Here is a 17,606-nt window from a genome sequence, read left to right as displayed (position 1 = left end):
ACCGCCCTGAGCCAACAGACCCACGTGGGTGTCCAGGCTCTTAGGAAGTCCCCGAGTGCATGTGAGACCCCCCCCCCAGCGCCCAGCCCAGCACAGAGGCCCTCACAGCTGGGGGTCCGGCCAGACACTCACACGCACCCACTCAGGGGAGCAGGGGCCCGTCTCCAGACGCCAGAGGAGAGCCGTGTTGGGGCATACACGCAGCCTGACGCAGGGACACACAGTTTCATGCCATGAATTCTCTTTATTATTTCCTCCAGGGCAATGGATCCTCTGAGAGCCTGGGTCCCAGCCGCGCCCCTGCCCTCCCAGCATCTCCCACCAATCCGTCCGATGAGGAAGGTTCAGAGGACTGTCTCGGCCGTGCTGGGGTCCTCCAGGAACCCAGTGATGAGTTTGGGGTGCTGTGGGCGTGGCGCAGGGCCTGCCCCCACTCCGGCCTCCTGCTCGTCGTCGTCGTCCTCCATCCCCTGGTCCTTGGAGAAGTGCAAGAATACCTAGGGGTGGGCGGCCAGAGGGGGGCGTCAGCCCCAGAGCCTGGCCCTCAGCCCACCTCATCCTCAGCTCCATCCAGGCGCTGCGGTCACCTCCTCTAACGTGGTTTGGCTCACGGAGAAGTCCTCCACGCCGTGCTCCGCCCCGCACGCCGCCAGCTCTCCAAAGACGCGGGACAGGGCGCAGCGCCCTCCCGGCGGCAGCTGGAAGCGCAGGCGGCTGCCGTGCGCCTCGCGCAGCTCGGCCCCCGGGAACGCCGCCCCCACGAAGGCCAGCGCCGACTCGGACCGCGCTGCGGGCACCCTCAGGGTCAGCGTGTGGCCGGCTCCAAATCTGGGATGGGCGGGTCCGGGTCTGCTGGACACGCTCAAGGCCCGCGCTGCCCCACCACCCGTCCCCGCCACCCTACCGCTCACTTCGGGTCCTGACTCCAACACCCGGCCCTTTCCGACCCGTCGGGTTGCGCGTCCTCGCCCATTTATAGGCTCACCCCTCCCCAGGCCCCGCCCCTAGGCCGATCTCCGGCCCCCAGCTACTTCTGCCCCTGGAGCCACCTCCTGTACCCATGCTGGTCCCGCCCCACTCCCTACGTCACGTCTGCCCCACAGTCCACGGTCCTCGCCTCCCCTTACGCCAGAGCCAATCTGGCTTCAGTGGCCCTGCGTCCGGTGGCTCTTCTGGTCCCGCCCTCACCTGCTCTTGAGGTGCTGCGCGCTGCCCAGACAGCGGAACCGCCCGCTCACCATGATGGCCAGGCGCGTGCAGAGAGCCTCGCACTCCTCCATGCTGTCGGGAGCCCAGCGCCGTCAGCTCCTGCGCTGCCAGGCCGGGGACCCTCACCCCGCAGGCCCGGACACTCCCACCGAGCCCAGACCCCTCCGTCCCAAGAGCCGGTGTCCTCCTCCCACATGTCAGGGCCGCTCTGTCTCCTGTGTCCCCGTGCTCTGCAGCCTCTCGCCGGGCCCGGGCCCACCTCCCCGCGAGCAGCCTGCGCCCCCCACCTGTGTGACGTAAGCACCACGGAGCGGCCCTCTCGCACGACGGCCAGGAGGCTGTTCCAGAGAAAGCGCCGGGAGCTGGGGTCCATGCCAGTGGTCGGCTCGTCCTTGGGGGGTGCAGGCGGCGTGCCGTAAGCCGAGCCCCTGCCTCCCCCCAGGCCCCGCCCCGGCCCCGCCCCGGCCCCGCCCCCACTCACCAGAAAGACCACCGCCGGGTCCCCCACCAGCGCCACCGCCGTCGCCAGCTTCCTCTTGTTGCCTCCGCTGTAGGTGCCTGCGGGTCGGTCCGCGTACTGCGGGAGCCCCAGGCGCGCCAGGCCCAAGCTCGCTGTCTGCGGGGCGGACGGAGTGAGAGAGCGGGGCAGTGGGCGTGGGGGGCACTGGGCCGACGAAGGGGGAAGGTAAACGAGGGGGGCGGAGACAGGATGAATGAGGGACGGGACCTGGCCCGGGGCAGAGGAGCGCGAAGCCTTCAGCGGGAGGTGAGGCCAAGGCCAGAGTGGGGGGGATCGCAACCGGGAAAGTCAGGTGCGGTAGGAAGGGGGCGCGTGCAGCCTGCGCTGGACCCACAGAGTGTAGGAGCTGGGGGGCCGCAGGCGCGGTACAGGTGGCCAGGGGGACCTGGAGAGCCAGGGCGGCGCTGCGATCCCAGGGTGGGGGGTCACCTGGGCAACCTGAGCCTCCGGAACACCACGCAGGCGCGCGAACAGCTCCAGGTGCTCACGGCCGGTCAGCAGCTCGAAGATAGCGTCCGACTGAGGGCAGTAGCCCATGTGGCGGTGTGCAGCGGTCGGGTCCTGGGCCACGCTGGGGGTGGGGGACAGAGGACTCAGGGAATTGGCCAGCCCCTGGCCATGCTGGGGGTGGGGGCAAACAAGGGCCTCAGGTCCCACCCACCCTGGACCACTATGGTAAGAGACAGGGGTAGGGGGTGTCTCAGGGCCCAGTCCATTTGTGGTGTTGTGGGGGCACTGGGTCTCAGGGCCAGCCCAACCTGCCCGTGCTGGTGAAGCACAGTCCCTGAGCAGGAGAGTACGGGGTGGGGACGAACGAGGGCTTGGGGCCAGCTCCACCCCTGCCCCCGAACGAGCCCCCTCACCTGTGGCCTGCCAGCATGGCCTCACCACTGCTGGGCAGTGTGTCCCCAGTCACCATGCGAAATGTGGACGTTTTCCCTGCTCCGTTCATTCCCAGCAGCCCGAAACACTGTGGGTACCCCATCGATGGCACTCAGCAAGGTCTCAGATCCCTGTCCCAGTGCCACTAATCCCCAGGGTGGGTTTCCCAGTGTCTGCAGGAGGGCTGTGAGTGAGGGGGACCCCGGGACAGATACTGGGGGTGAGTAGGTAGGCGTCAAGCTGTCGCTTAGCAGGAAATGGTTGTTGGCATGTGGGATGTATTTAATCAATTCTAGCACCCAGTAGGTATCTCGTAAAATTCATACACAACAAGGGCTCCATAAAGAGCGAGGCAGGAGCTTTCCGAATTTCCCGACACTCAGGGACCTAAGAGAGGCCCCCACGGAGTATGCAGGCTGGGTGCGGGCAGCCCAAGGTGGAGAGGAGGCGCTGGAGAAACAAGGACGGCAGCCAGCGCTAACTAACACTCCCCCCCCTTGTTTGCAGGTGTGTGCTGGCCCCGGTCGCTGGCCGAGACATGGCGCTCAGCACGCCGTGTGCACACAGCGGTTGCTCGAACGCGAACTGGTACAGGGTATGTGCCTGATCCATGTTGGCTGTGGGCAGTGCTTGATACAGGTACGCATACGACGGGCTCAGTAAGTACCGTTACTGCTTGACGGAAGTCGGTCATCACTAAGGTGACAGCCGACACCTCTCCTACAGGTCTAGCAGTACAGTTGGTTCTCAGATGTTGACACATAATAGGAGCTTGACTAAGGTTACGGGCACGTGTGTGGGCGCCCCGTGGGTGCTCGATAATAATTTGCTCTGTCTCCGTAGGAGCTTACGAATCCCTCCTGCACACAATAGGTCTCAATAAATGGAAGCATGCAGTAGGTGTTTCCTGAATGTTTGCTGGCACAAAATAGGAACTCAAATGTTGGCAGTCAGTAGTTGCTCAATAAAAGACAGCGGCACAAGGCAGCTGTTCGCTAAAGGGCAGCAGGCGCACAGTAGGTATTCACTAAAGGGAGCGGGCGCACAGTAGGTGTTCAGTAAAGGGCTGTGGGCACACAGTGGGGCAGCCTCTCACTGCTCCTGCACCGGGACCTCTGCCCTGGGCTCTCACCTCACCAGGGGGGATCCCCAGGCACAGGCGGTCGACGGCTGGTGTCCTCTGCCCATGGTACACCTGGGGGGAGGGGAGTTCAGGTCCCTGAGAAAGGGGGGTGGGCCGGGGGGAGCTGCCCAGCCCCGCCCTCTGCACCCACCTTGGTCAGGTCTCTCAGCACCAACACGTCCCCCTGGGTGGCCCCTTGGACCACCCGTTCCCGCTCTCGGGCCACGTCCTCATCCTCCTCCCCCAGGGGGCGCAGCGACCTCAGCTGGGGTCTGAGGACGGAGATGTCAGTGACGCCCAGCCCCAGCCCCAGCCCTCCCACCCTCCCCCAGGCCCCACTGACTGTGGCAGGAGGCGGTGGCGATGCTGCAGCAGGAGCGTGAAGAGGAGGAAGAGCGGCCCCTGTACCACCATGGCCAAGAGGTTCTTGCCAACCACTTCCCAGCGCAGGGGTGACTGGAACTGCCCATCTCCTGTGATGATGGAAGGAGGAATTAGGTCACGGGGGGTGTGGGCTTGGTTTCTGGGCCCCTCCCCACCCAGGTCACCTTGGGTTCTTAAGGAAAAGGACCAAGAACTGGATGGGCCACTCAACTGAGCTCTAATTGGTATAGAAAACAGTGGTATCCCCATCTCCCTTATTTAGGGCCTTAGACCTCTTGTGATACGACCCAAGACAGAACTCGCTTTTATGGCTGCTTTGCGGTACTTCTAACTTGACCCAAATTTGGGGCCACCTAAGACCTCTGGTTCTCTTCCTGGGGGCTGCTGTTTGTCCCTACCCTGTGTAACTGACTTGGCTGGCACTCCCTCACCTAGAGGGAAGTTCTCACCTAAGCGCTCGAAGGCATCAGCCATGGCCTGGTTCCGCACCATGTCGATGAGCCCCCGGCCCAGGCAGAAGTGGGGGAAGATAAGGAAGACCTGTTTCAGGATCCGGCTCACTTCCTGCAGCTTCTGCTCAGGGACAGGAAGAGGGAGGTGGATCAGGGGCTGAGGCCAACGCCCAACCCAGTCCCAGCCTGAGGCCCAGACTTGCAGGGCCCCACCTGGTCAGAGAAGAGCTTGAGCACGAAGGTGGCCATGCTGCCATTGATGCCAATAAAGAGGTTGACGCAGGTGAGCACCACGTAGGCCGTGCTGGGCACGGAGAAGAAGAAGGAGGCTGGGTACATGAGCGGCGTGATCGACCAGCTGAGGGGCAACAGGAGGCACCGGGTGACCACCTGACAGCAGGTGAGTAGCCCTAAGAGGAGGACAGACCTCCCCTCCCATCGTCCCTGCCGTGGGCCTCTTAACGTGAGTCAAGACAAGAGGGGCGTTTTGTTTGTTTGTTTGTTTGTTTTTTAAGTAAACTCTACCCCAATGTGGGGCTCAAACTCCCAACCCCGAGATCAAGAGTTGCACACTGTGCCAACTGAGCTGACCAGGTGCTCCGTGAGAAGATGAGCTTTTAAGGCCACCTCAGCACACCATTAAATTAGATTGCGCTTGGGATGGCCTCCGACCTCCATGTTCTCTCCTGGGGAGCTGGTCCAGAGTCCCACGTCCCTCAACAGTATTAGGTGTTGGCATAAGGCAGTTGGTAAGAGTCGGCTCTGAGGGGCTGGGGAGGCCTCACCCATAGAGCAGTAGCAGCAGCAGGAGGGCAGGCAGGTTGGCAGGGGCCACGTATGCCTTCTGCTGGAAGGCCAGAAAGATGAGCACCACGATGCACGCTGACACCAAGTAGTTACACTGCATTGGAGACGGTAGTTACGGCCATCAGTCTGCAAGGGCGGGAACTGCCATCCTCATCCCTGCGCCCCATCCCAACCTCCCTGTGTTTCCGGTAGCAGGACACGAAGTCTCCCACCATCCCCAAGACTTCACCCAGGCCATCCTGGACAAGGGCCTGATCGGAAGGGGCCAGAAAGGGGCAGTGGTGAGAGGTGGCCGGACCCCCACCCCTCTAAGCATTCCCCGCACCATGTCCCAGAGAAAGTTGCCGAGCCAGTAAAGAGTGGGCGGCAGGCCCCCCATAAACTGCAGGTGTTTGGCCCGGGTGACGCGCTCCTCGATGAGAACAAGGGTGAAGCTGGCTGGGACGAAAGACATGGCAAAGACCACACAGATGGAGACAAGCACGTCCACCGAGGAGGCCATCCTGTGGGCAAGGGTGCAGGAGCTGTTCAGAGAACGCTGCCCACCCCTGATGGACAAAGGTCCACAGGCTGGTCGGGGAGATGGGCTGGGGCACGTGCGCTGCCGGGGGAGCCTGGAACCCTTTGAGCCTGGTGGCGTCCCGTTCGCCGGGCCTGTACGCACAGCAAGAGCGGGGCGGAGTGCCGTTCTAGCTCCCTCCGCCCATGAGAGCAGGGCAGCTGGGGCAGGGAGGACGCGCCCAGGCAGGACAGAGGCACTCACAGTGCGGCCTCAGACAGCTGCTCCTTGGTGAGGTTCAGGGGGTGGTTGAGCGTGGTGATGCGGTGGGCACGGCGGGCAGGGCCCGGGGGCAGCCGGGCGCGGAGGAGGGCATTGTTGGCTCTGTTGACAAAGGCCACCATGGCGTGCCAGCCCTTGTTGTTGAACCAGATCTGGGGGGTCAGAGCCAAGGGTCAGGGTGCTGGCGTTGGACCTGCCCCTCCCAGCCAGCTGCCCACGGCCCTGGTCCCACCTTGAGGCTGTGTTCTGTGTCTAGGCCATGAGCCCAGGCTGTGAGGGTGCTCAGGATGCGGTCGAGGGCCCCGCCGGGTGGGGGGCTCAGCAGCACCCGCAGCTCGTCCACCAAGCGGCTCACCTCCTGCCCTGAGGGCAGGCCTGGGTCTCGGCCCCCCAGGGAGAAGCCCCCATACCTGTGGGGCGGTGGGGTCAGGGGGAAGCAGGTGGAGGCCCGGGAGCGTGGGGCGGGCAAGCCCCCGAGCGGGCAGGCAGAGGCACGGGAATGGGACCCTCCTCACCTGACCTCATTCACCCACTTCTTGGTCTTCAGGCTGTGGGACAGACAGACAGAAAGGCGGAGGCCAGCGTGAGGTGGATGTGGGTGGGACAGAGTCAGTGAGTGACGCTGGGACGCCGGGGGAGACAGGTGAGATGAGGGGAGGCCCCAGCCCAGGGCCCCCGGCTGGGTACCCGCCCCGACCTCCCCGTTCAGGGGCCCAAGTGACAGCCAGGCAAACAGTCCGGCCGGCGGCTCACCCCCGCTGGACCAGGCGCGGGTAGGTCTTCACCAGGAAGTCAGACAGGTTCCGGCCCGTCAGGTTCTGCACCACTTCGCCAGAGCTGGCCAGCGCCTGGGCCGGGGGGGGGCCACCAGCCGCTGGGGGGCAGTCGGGCAGCAGGCGCCGGGCACCAGGCTGGCTGCACCGGCAGGCTGGGGACGCAGACTCCGGGGTCCAGTTGCCACTGGCCAAGACCTCAGCGACGTCCACAGGCACCTCAGGCACCCAAAACCGGCAGACGGCGGGCGGTGTGCACTCAGGCGTCCTGCGGGGGCAGGGCCGGGGGCAGGGCTCGGCACTTCACTCACACGGGCTCAGGGACGGGCGCGCTCCAGCTCCCAGGCGGGCATGGGGATGCTCCAAACACCCCCCAAGGCCCACCGGCCAGGGCCCAGATGGACGAGCTGAGGCCCGAGAGGGACAAGGGTCAGGCGGGCCCCCACCTGGCGGAGCTGTTCTGCAGGTGGGCGTCCAGTCCCGCCTCCGCCAGCAGCATCTCCAGCAGGTGGGCACGCTCTGAGTTCCCCGGGGCGTCCTCACTGTGTGGGGGGCAGCTCAGAGTCAGGTCTGTGCCCCCGGCCCACTGGCCCCCAGCCCCCTCTCGTCCGTACCCACCTAAAGAAGGACACCTGGGCACCGTACATGCCGGGACTGAGCTGCAGCGCCGGGTAGTATCCGAAAGGAGGCACGATGAGGCTGAACACCAGCGCCAGGCCCACGAAGAGGGCAGGCAGCACGATCTGAAGCACAGGCCCATCAGCCGCCCTCCCTGCCCTCCCCTCCAGGCTTGCCAGTGTCCTTCCTTGCTCCTGCTCTACAACCATCCATGGCTCCCCAGTACTCTCAATACAGGTGTTCAGGTTGGGGGAGACTTCTGGGGTTAACCAGTCAAATTAGGCCCCTGAGTGGGTAACAAGAGCAGAGAACAGGCAGCCATGGTCTCCCATGCACTCTCTGGGCCCAGCCCCCCTCACCTGTGCAAACAGGCCACGGCAACTGCGGTGGGCAAGCAGAAAGCGCTTGAGAAGTAGGGCCCGGAGCTGTTGGCAGGTCAGCGCCCAGCCCTGCACGCGGCCCGCGGTGTCTGGCCCAGAGCCCCGCAAGGCCTGTGTTTCCGGGGCAGACAGAGCTGCAGGGGATGGAAGGGTCAGTGCTCGCGCGGTGGCGGACTGGGAGGGGTCCCTGGGCTCAGGGCGGGACAGCTCACCAAGCTCCCCGTTCTCCAGGACGGGCTCCTCTGGCAGGATCTTGAGCCGTGTGGTCACATCTGGGCGAGCGTTGCTTGTGCCCAGGTGCCGCTTGTGGCCACTATCTGTGGGGCCGGCAGGGGCTGGGGTCAGGTTCGAGGGCTACCGTTCAGATTAGGGTCTGCATTAAGGTCAAGGGTCACAGACAGAGGGGTTTGGGAATCAGGGGTGGAGGTCCAGGCTCTGCCTTGGGCCAGACTCCAGCAAGGATGGGGACTTGGCCTGAAGTCAGGTCTGACTCTGGACCAGGGTCAGGAGGCAAGGACAGGGACCTGCATTGTCGTCCTCCGGGTCCGCGTCCACAGCACGGCCCTCCACCACCTTCAGGAAGATCTGGGGAAACAGCAGGCACCCAGCCTGGGACCCCACAGCAGAGAGCCCCCACCCCTAAGATACCGTGGGTCCCCAGGCGACCCCAAGAGACTCCCCGCCTCCGGCCCTCCGCAGGGGCCCCTCCCCTCCCTGGGATGTGCTGCCGCCCCTAAGCAGGCTGTCCTCATCCTCCCAAGGCTGCCGCCTCCAGGCAGCCCTCCCTCGGCTGCCGCACCTCTTCGAGGCTGGTGTCAGAGATCCCATAGCCGAGCAGCCCCAGCTCCGCCAGCCGCTGGTCCAGCTCGCAGAAAAGCCTGGCGAAGCTGCCGTCCGCCACACCGCTGTAGGGCAGCGCCATCACCAGCTCGTGCGGCAGCTCCTCCACCAGCCGCGCCCCGGGCACCAGCTGCTGCACAAGGGACAGCAGCCCGGGGGCACCTGGGTGGACGGGGGCGGGGGGGGCTGCGTCAAGGGCGCTGGCGCAGCAGGCAGCCTGGTCCCCTTGGGAAGGGGTGCGGCTGGCCCCTGGGAGCCCGTCTCTGCAGCCAGGGGAGATTAGGGTGAGGCACCGGAGGGCAAGGTGTGATCTGAGGTCAGGCCCCAAATCCACATGGGGTCAGAGGTCAGCGGGAGGGTTGTGTGTGAGCTCAGCCCAGGCTGGGTTAAAGGGAGGGGCCGGGATTCGGGTTCAACTCAGGGTCAGAGGTCAAGGGTCCAGTTAGGAGTCATGAAGCCCGCTACCCTGGCCCTCTGAAAGGGCCCTGCCCCGCCAGGTCTCACCGGCTGCGCTGCCCTGGCCGCCCGGCTCCCTCTTCCACCCGGCATCCATGCTATCCTCCAAGCCAGGGTTCCCCTGCGGGCAGAAGGGCACCGGCTGCCATGGCCGCTGGGGCTGGAGCCTTGGCGGTTGGGGGTCAGAAGTCAGCTCCAGCCCTCACCTTGCTGCTGGCAGCCAGGGACGGGGGAACCTTTGCCAGCGTCAGGTAGTAGCCGGAGCCGAGGTGACAGCGCAGGAAGAGCGGGGAACCACAGCAGCACAAGCGGCCTCCTGCCACCACAGCCACGCGGTCTCCCAGCAGCTCTGCCTCATCCAGGTGGTGGGTGGAGAGGATTAGTGTGCGACCTGGGCAGTGGGGACCAAGCTGCATATACTATCCGGGCACGAGGTCTTTGCCCAAGCTGTGGCCTCTGCCAGGAGTTACCTGCCCCATGCATCAAACTCCTATCCATCCCTCAAAACCCTATTCCAAGCACTTCCTCATCAGAAACTTTCTGGCCCCTGAAACAGAATCTAGGGGAACCTGTGCCTCCCCCAACTCTTACCTTCCCGGTATTTGAGCAGCAGCTCCCAAATGCTGCGACGGGAAGCAGGGTCCACACCAGCTGTGGGCTCATCTAGGATGACGACTTGGGAGCCACCCACAAAGGCGATGGCCACTGAAAGCTTCCTCTGCATCCCACCTGGGCAGAGACGGGGGTAGGCGTCCCAGCACGACCCTCCCCCCTGGTCTTGGGCAGGGCTGCTGTCCTTCTCTGGGCCCCTTTCCCCACCCTCTGGGTCCCCCAAATCTGGTGTCTCCTCTGGCCCCACTCCACCCTCAGGATAACATCTCAACCCCCCCTCCCAGCCTCATGTGTACCGACATGCAGGCTCCTCCCCAGGCTCACCAGAGAGGTGGCGTGTCTGCGTGGCCCGCTTGGGGACAAGACCCACATCCTGCAGCAGACGGGCCTGCTCAGAGCGTCCAGCAGCTGCACTCAGACCCTTCAGCCGCCCATAGAACCAGATGTGCTCGTCCACAGTCAGCCTGCAGCCATGGCGAACACAGTGGCCATCGTGGCAGGCAGGGTCCCAGGAGCACCCAGCCCCCACTCCTCCACGCTGTACCCCAGGCCCTCCAAGACCCACATGTCAAACAGCACGTTGTACTGCGGGCAGACGCCCAGGTGGGGCCGGATGGCTTCCATGCTGGACTGGACATTGTGGCCCAGGATGCAGGCGGAGCCCCGGGTGGGTGGAAAGAGGCCACTCAGTATGGACCTAAGGATGAAGGGGTCTCAGAGCAGCTGCCCTTCGGAAGAGGAAACGGAGACCCCCAGAGAAGGGGCAAAGGCACTTAAAGGGCACCTAGTATCTGCCGGACCAAAGGTGTATTATGTCCCCACTTTACAGAGGAGGGAAACAGAGGCTCAGAGAACATGATTATCTGTGTTGTGTACCCAGAAGGAACTGGGGGTCCCGTCCCCACTGTAGAGACCCCAGATGCCTCCCCATTGAGCAGATGTGCAAGCCGAACCCCGGGGGTGGGGAATCAGGAGCGGGCCAGCTGCTCACAGCGTCGTCGTCTTGCCAGCTCCGTTGGGGCCCAGCAAAGCGGTGATCTGGCCCCGGTAGAAGTCCAGGCTGAGCCCGCGCAGGGCTGGCCGCGGGTTGCCAGGAAAGCGCTTCTCCAGGCCCCGTATGGAGACCCCCAGAATCAGGTCAGGTGATACCTCTTCCATCAGCACTGCGGAAGGAGGGCAGGTTTAACCGTGGGAGCTCTTTGAGGGGGGTGAGGGGTGCAGGGGTCTGGGGGGGTCTGGGGGACCCGGGAGGCCATGAAGGCTGGTCTGTGGAGTCAGTGACCTCTCAGGCTGGGGTCTATAGGGATCAGGGGCGCCCCGGGGAGCCCGGGGAGATGGAGCTATCCAGAGGATTGGGATCTCAGGATGCTGGGTCTTTGGCGGACTTGGGGGATACAGACAGAGCAGCGGCTGTTAGGTCTCCTTGTGCCTCACCCTCTGGGTCCTTCGGGGTGGGAGCTGGGGAGGAACCCTTGGGAGAACGAGGTCCAAACCAATAGCTTCTCCGAAAGGGAAAGTCCCACGGTTTGGGGATCCCGTACCGGCCTGGGGGGAGCAGTGCTCAGTTACCTCCTGAGCCCATCGCCCTGGAGTGTGCCAGCTTCTGGCCATACGCCTGGGGTCAGGGCATCCCGGCAGGAGACCCCATCTGCCTGCCTCTGGCCATCCCTCCAGTGCGGCCACCTGTGTCTGGATGCCGGGAAGCCCCACCCTCTCACCTCTGATGGCCTCCGGGTACCAAACGGCCCCTCAGCCCAGCCTCCCTCTGCAGGTGTGCCCGAGAAGTCCCTACCCCAGCCTTAGGGCCCACCTGGGCAGACCGCTTCCAGGTACCAAGTGGCAAGGCCGTAGAGCACAGCATCAAGCAGCAGAATGCCGGAGACCTGGGCCAAGCTGAAGACATCAGCCGCAGGCCCGGTGCCTATGTTGTGCCACTGGGCGCCTTCACCCTGCTCTTCCAGCAGCGCCAGGCTCTCGCAGCCGAACCCGAAGGCCACGGGAGACAGAAGGCTCTGCGGTGGGGGCAGGTGCGTCAGTGCGTGGGCCCAGCTGAGCAAGCCCCGCCCTTGGCCCGGCCCGAGTCTCACCGCGGCCACAAGAGTCCCCGCACGCAGCTGGTCCCGCCAGGCCACGCACAGCACGTAGGGCAGATAGAGGAGGAAGTAGGCGAGGCCTGCGCAGGCGGCTGCCAGGCTGGCACGGGAGAAGAAGGTGCTCAGGAGGAAGCTCTGCACCACGGTGGCCACGGCGAAAGCCGCCAGGAACAGGAAGACCACGGCCGGGTGGCTATAGGGAAGGACGTCCCCGAGCTGCAAGAGGCAGATACGGCTCGGGCAGGCTCCCGGGTTTGCGGGGGGCGCCCTCAGCTCGCGGAAGGGCTGTCGTAGGCCCACCTTGAGCACCAGCACGAGCAGCGCCGCGCTGAGGAGGAAGGGCCCCAGGCAGCTGAGGAACCAGCCGAGCCACAGCACTGCGCTGCCGAGCCCCATGGCCTGCATCGTGCCCCGCAGCCTCGTTTCCTTCTCGCGCACCACCGCCTTTACGGTCCGCGCCACCGAGTAGATCCAGGCGAGCGTCAGGAAGAGCGGCAGCGACCGGCTCAGGACGCGCAGGAACCTGAGGCAGGGGGCCAGCTGCGGTGGAGGCCAGAGACCCCAGGCCGCCCCCAACCGGTGGGACAGCTGGCACCTGAGATCCCTGTTCCGGCTTTAGGGTCCCAGGTGTCAGCACAGTCCAGTCCCTGCGCCCAGGGACCCCACACCCTCCCGCTCGCGGTCACAGGGAGTGCTCCTTCTAAACCAGGGACCTGGACGCCATGGAAATGTTCCCCGGGGAGCCAGAGCCGCGGTCCCAGACTGAGACCTGCGGCCTGGGGGAGTGGGTGGGGGCGCGCGCTCACGCATCATCCACGTAGCAGGGGTAGGGCATCTGCTGCAGGTAGAGGCGGGCCGGGGGCTCGGTGCCGCTGAGCACGCGCACGGCCGCGCTCTCCAGCAGGTCCTGCAGGTACACGAAGCCGCCCCACACGTAGCGCAGATCAGTCAGGGGGTCAGCGGCCGGGCCGGGTTCCCAGAACCTGCATGGGGTAGAGCGGTCTGCTGCCGGGAGAAGCCCGGCCCCACCCACCGTAGACCCCCCTGGTCTACGGAGGCCCGGGCTCCACGTATCACGGTCTCCGTAGGCAGGATGGCCCCCCAGTCCCGCTCCCACACTTGGCCCCGCCCCCACCTGTCCCTGATCTTATTGGTTCTCGTGACGGCATCGATGTCCATGCGGATCTTGACTCGCACGTGGCCGCGGCCTGCGAGCTGTGCGGGGTCCAGAGGTTCCTCCAGTCCCAGGAAGACGATGCCGGCCCAGAAGCGGTGCTCTGCGAGCAGCTCCAGCGCCCGTGCCACCAGGGCAGCTTCTGAGGGAGCTGCCTCCAGCTTGTCCAGGGTCACACACTGGGGAAGGGCCCGCACGTGGGTCCTAGATGCCCGGGTCCCCCCCGAACCTCGGCATCCGGGCAGTGCTTCTTCCTCGGAGCCCAACTCCGTCATATTTCCGTCCGTCTTCAGGCTTTCCCTAGGATGGGGCGCTGCCCCAGTTTGGTCTCCCTCCCTGGGCTCCCCTCCTTGCCCTCGGATCACCACAGGTCAGGCCCTGCCTACCCGGCTGACAGAGCTCCCAAGCAGATGGCCCCTCACCTCCATCACACGGCCCAGCATGCCCACCAGGTGGTCCATATCAGCATGGGCCTCCTGCCAGCTGTAGCCGTCCCCACGGGGATCCAGAAAGGCGAGGAGGGCCTTGGTCTGGGCCTGGCCTCGGGATCCCGGCAGCCTCCTTCCTCTGTCCTGAGCTTGCAGGAGCCTCTGGGGGGGAAGGGGGGTTTTGCATGGGGCCTCTGGGGAGGGGAAGGGAGGGGAGGGGAGGGGCAGGGAGGAGGGGGTTGCATGGGACACTCCGGACCGTGTCACTCCTCTCTTCTCATTCCTGGGGACTGTCCGCACCCTGGACTCTACAACCCGCCTCCACACACTTGCTCAGGAGGCCCTGCCCTGCACTCTGCCCACATCTTGGGCAGGGACGATGAGCCCAGGGAGGCCATGGACCCACCTGCAGCATCGCCATGTTCGTACTGTCATTGAGGAAGTTGAACAGTTGGGGTCCCAGTGTACCCCACACCTCCTGGATGTCTTTCAACAGAGCCAGCTCCTGGAAGGTCCGGTTCACCTGTGGTGGGGGGGGCACCAAGAGAAATGCCAGGCCAGCCCTTTCAGGACACTCCCCTCCTCCGAGGACCTGCCCACCTCCCCCCGCCTCTCCCGATTTGCTCCACTGTGCCTCTGACCCCTGGCACACGCTGTCCCTCTACCTGCAACCTGGCACACCCTAACTTCTCCAAAACTCTGCTTCCACACCCCATCTCAGGAAGCCTCCCGGGGCAGGGCCCTCCCTCTGGCCTGGCCCACGCTCCCTGGGTGGAGGGAGGGGCCCAGGACCACTCCTGCCCCTACCTGGGCCATGAGCTGCCTGGTGAAGTTGGTGTTGGGTGTAAACAGCAGTTTCCCCAGGACCAGCGGCTTCAGACGCCTCCAGAGCAGGCGGGACAGCGGGTGGACTTCCAGGGACCCCATGAGCTCAGCACAGGCAGGGCCTGGGGGCGGGGGGCACCATGAAGCCCTGCCCCCGTTCCCAATGCCCCACTTCCCAGGCTGGGAACAGAGTCAGTCACTCACTCAGGCCGTCAACATGTAGGGCAGGTGCCGGCTCCCGCCCCACCAACTCCTTCAGGTGGCTGACCTCGTACCAGTTGAGGGAGGGCCCCCCTGGGATGCTAGGCCCCCGGGCACTGCAGAGGGCCTCTGATACAGCCTCCAGGGGTCCACCTGCTCCTTGGGGTCTCCGCAGCAGCGCCCGCAGCTCCACCAGGCTGGGCAGCGCCAGGAGCTGGAGAGAGGTCACCGGAGGATGCTGGCAGCCCTCCCTGCCAGTGACCAGCCTTAACAAGGGGAGGCACCCTGCCAGGAGCACCTTCTCCCTCTCCCCTTCTGCCCAAGCCCTCCAGAAATGCCCGGGCTGCCCCATCACCTCCCCATGCAAGCAGCCTACCCTTCCGGTTTGTTGGCTGGGGTGGAGGATGAGTGGGCCTCTTACCTCCTGGGCCAGGTCCGCTGCTGCGTCCACAAAGCTGCTCACGGACTTCTGGGCTTGGTCCAGCACAGAGCCCAGGGATCCCTGGGGAGAAAGACACAAGGGCAATAACGACCTTGGCGGAGCTCTCACTAGCGGTCAAGCACTTTGCCACGCTCCGTGTGGTCTGTAATCTCATAGACCCTGTTTTACAAACAGGGAAGTGGAGGCTGCGTGGCACGTGGACTTGTTCAAGTCTCTCGGGCTGGACGCATGCTAGACACAGCCTGTCTGGCCCTAACGGGACAAGGAACGTCACTCCAGGTGCCAGGGACAGCCCAGGCAAAGGCCTGGAAGCTGGAATCAGAGGACCCTGCCCCAGGACGGGGAAGCACTGGGACTTCCTGAGGGCAGCATCCCGGAGTCAGCCTGGTCTCACCCCACCCCATCTTACCTCTCCAAGCAGCGTCCCCAGTAGCTCAGTGGTCAGGGGTAGTAGGTCCTGCAGTTGGTCACTCGGCTGAGGCTGGGCTGGCAGAAGAACACACAGAAGCACAAGGTTAGGCAAAGCCTGGCCTGAGACAGCCCCGCCCTGTGCCCATTACACAGGTGGGCAGATAGAGGCTCGGAACGCACCCCCTCCCCAGCCAAGGGGCCCCTTGGCCTCCTTACCTGCTCTGCCTGCGGCTCTCAGCATTGGCGCCAGCTTTCCCAGGCTGGCCAGCGTTCTGTGGGCACTAGGGCCCCCCAGGACAGTGCGGGCATCTACCAGGAGCCGGGAGACCCTGGGGACAGAAGGAGCAGGAGGTGGGGACTGGCAGACACCCCCCGTGCCCCGGAGCCATCGCACCCATTGCCGCTGGCTCACAGGGAGTCCTTGAAGTTGCTGAGCACTCCGGGCTGCTCCGCGGGCGTGGGCTGTGGGAAGCAGGTGTTGTTCACGTTGCAGATGAGACCCTGGAGCCACGGGACGGTGCCGGCCGAGGGCAGCGGCTTGTTGGGGAAGTGGCCTGTGGGGATGCCGGCATGGGGAGCTTCGCCCGAATCTCCACCGTGTTCACCCCCCGCAGCACGCTCACTCGGACTTTCATTGGGTGCCCAGTCTGTGCTGACGCTCATTGGGGCCCCTGTGGATAGGGTGGCCCATTGCCTACCTCCCCCCTCACACACACAAAAAGACACTGGTCCCTGGGGGGCTTACATTCATGGTGCTCAAGCGGGGGGTGGGAGTGGCGGACGGCGACCAGGATGAAGAAGAGAAAGAGCGGCCACAGCAGCTCCACCAAGAGATGGACCTGGGAGAGTGGCGGAAGAGGCGGGGGAGTGGGGGACAATGAGGGGCACCCGGGCCCCTCCGCCCTGGCCCATCCGTCCGGGCATTACCGGCTGTCTCCTGCGATACAGGAAATTCTTCCAAAGCAGCAGCATTAGCTGCGTCCAGAAGGCCATGGTGGGAATGGACAGAGCCACGGCGGAGCATCAGGCCGAGGACGTGCTGTGTGGCCGCGGGCAAATCCTGACCTTCTCTGAACCTCATTCCTCTACCCCATAGTGCAGTTCCTGGAAGCTCTGCTTGGAGCCAAACAGTAAGCACTTATTAAAGGGTCGCTGCTGTCCCTGGGGGCGGAGTGAGCCAATGCGAGCCCTGCCCGAAGCCGTCCTCGCACCTGATTGGTTGCCTGGGCTGTCGCTCCCTGCAGGGCGGGGGCCCAAAAAGCTATCAACTAATCTTCAGCTGGAGGAGCCTCGGTTCAACTCCTTCGTCACCAGGCTCCACCCTGAGCTCCCTCGGGGGCCTCCAGGTCCTGGCCCCCCGCCTCACCCCGGGCCGTGGGCAGGATCCCCCCAGCCCCCGCTCTTGCCCAGTGGCAAAGGCCAAGTGTTTACCGTGCTGAACATTTTACACGCCTGGCTGGAAGCAGGGCCCCCAGACGGACAAGCCGCGTCACCCCGCTGGGGGCAGGGCCCCCCTCTACCCACCCCTCATGTATTATTTGTCGCTGGGAAGAACCGCGTGCTCCCAAGATGAGTAAGAAGAGGCAGCGATGTGGGCTCCTGGAACCAGCGATTCCTGATGCCGCCCCTTGGCTGGAACTGCCCAGCGCTGGCCTCCTGCGTTGTTGTGCCGAAGAGGCACTGAGGCCGGGCGGCCCCACAGGCCACGCAGGAAGCTGGAACCAGGAGCCAGGACCCCCGGACCCCCCCGCCGGCCCTGCTTTCCCTCCGCTGGGAGCTGGGGCACCGGGCTTGTAGGAGCTCCAACGGGCAGAGGGGCTGCAGGTGCACGTTGGCAAGCCCCTCTCCGCTGCGTCCAATGCCCAGGCTCCTGCTCGAGAGTCGCGGGCGGGGAGCGAAGGTGAGCGAGAGTCTGCACTCCGCCCTCACCCCCTCATTCCCAGGGAACGCGCCTCCCTCCCCCCTACCCCGCACCCCGGCATCCTCGAGTCTCGAATCTTGGAGCCGGCCTCTCAACGGGACCCTCTCACCTTTCCAGCCCCCACCTCTGGCCGCCTTCCCTCCGCCCGACAGCGGCCCGGGGTCATGGCCCCTTTAAGAGGAGTCTCCCGCAGCTGGCCCTAAGCCCCCAGAAATAGACCGCCTTCACCACCGCGGCCTGCGGCCGCGCCCGGCCCCGCCCCCGCCCGCTACTA

The 17,606-nt window shown here is 65.1% G+C and overlaps 1 protein-coding gene across 1 annotated transcript; it reads right to left on the bottom strand.

The window, feature by feature from the left end:
- Positions 1–226: 226 nt before the first annotated feature.
- On the bottom strand, positions 227–17,286 carry ABCA7 (ATP binding cassette subfamily A member 7). The gene is made up of 47 exons (XM_044377958.3): positions 16,936–17,286; positions 16,339–16,524; positions 16,157–16,250; positions 15,824–15,965; positions 15,628–15,740; positions 15,410–15,486; positions 14,980–15,060; positions 14,562–14,772; positions 14,340–14,479; positions 13,939–14,055; positions 13,527–13,694; positions 13,066–13,283; positions 12,737–12,913; positions 12,231–12,453; positions 11,925–12,146; positions 11,648–11,849; positions 11,272–11,382; positions 10,829–11,000; positions 10,403–10,534; positions 10,162–10,301; positions 9,817–9,954; positions 9,432–9,616; positions 9,274–9,346; positions 8,729–8,931; positions 8,454–8,514; positions 8,142–8,246; positions 7,909–8,063; positions 7,550–7,674; positions 7,378–7,473; positions 6,912–7,199; positions 6,674–6,706; positions 6,391–6,568; positions 6,141–6,310; positions 5,703–5,880; positions 5,356–5,471; positions 4,784–4,928; positions 4,568–4,691; positions 4,078–4,207; positions 3,886–4,006; positions 3,744–3,806; positions 2,593–2,699; positions 2,159–2,300; positions 1,691–1,825; positions 1,497–1,600; positions 1,189–1,281; positions 588–828; positions 227–497 (listed from the first exon to the last, which is right to left on the bottom strand). Exons 2-47 carry the CDS (start codon positions 16,402–16,404, stop codon positions 345–347), a joined length of 6,468 nt encoding a protein of 2,155 aa, XP_044233893.3. The 5' UTR covers positions 16,405–16,524; positions 16,936–17,286; the 3' UTR covers positions 227–344.
- Positions 17,287–17,606: the final 320 nt, after the last annotated feature.

Source organism: Ursus arctos, unplaced genomic scaffold (genome assembly GCF_023065955.2).
Source record: "Ursus arctos isolate Adak ecotype North America unplaced genomic scaffold, UrsArc2.0 scaffold_14, whole genome shotgun sequence".
NCBI lineage: Eukaryota > Metazoa > Chordata > Mammalia > Carnivora > Ursidae > Ursus > Ursus arctos.
Note: the sequence above shows the minus strand (reverse complement) of the source record. Positions and strands in the feature narration are given on the sequence as shown.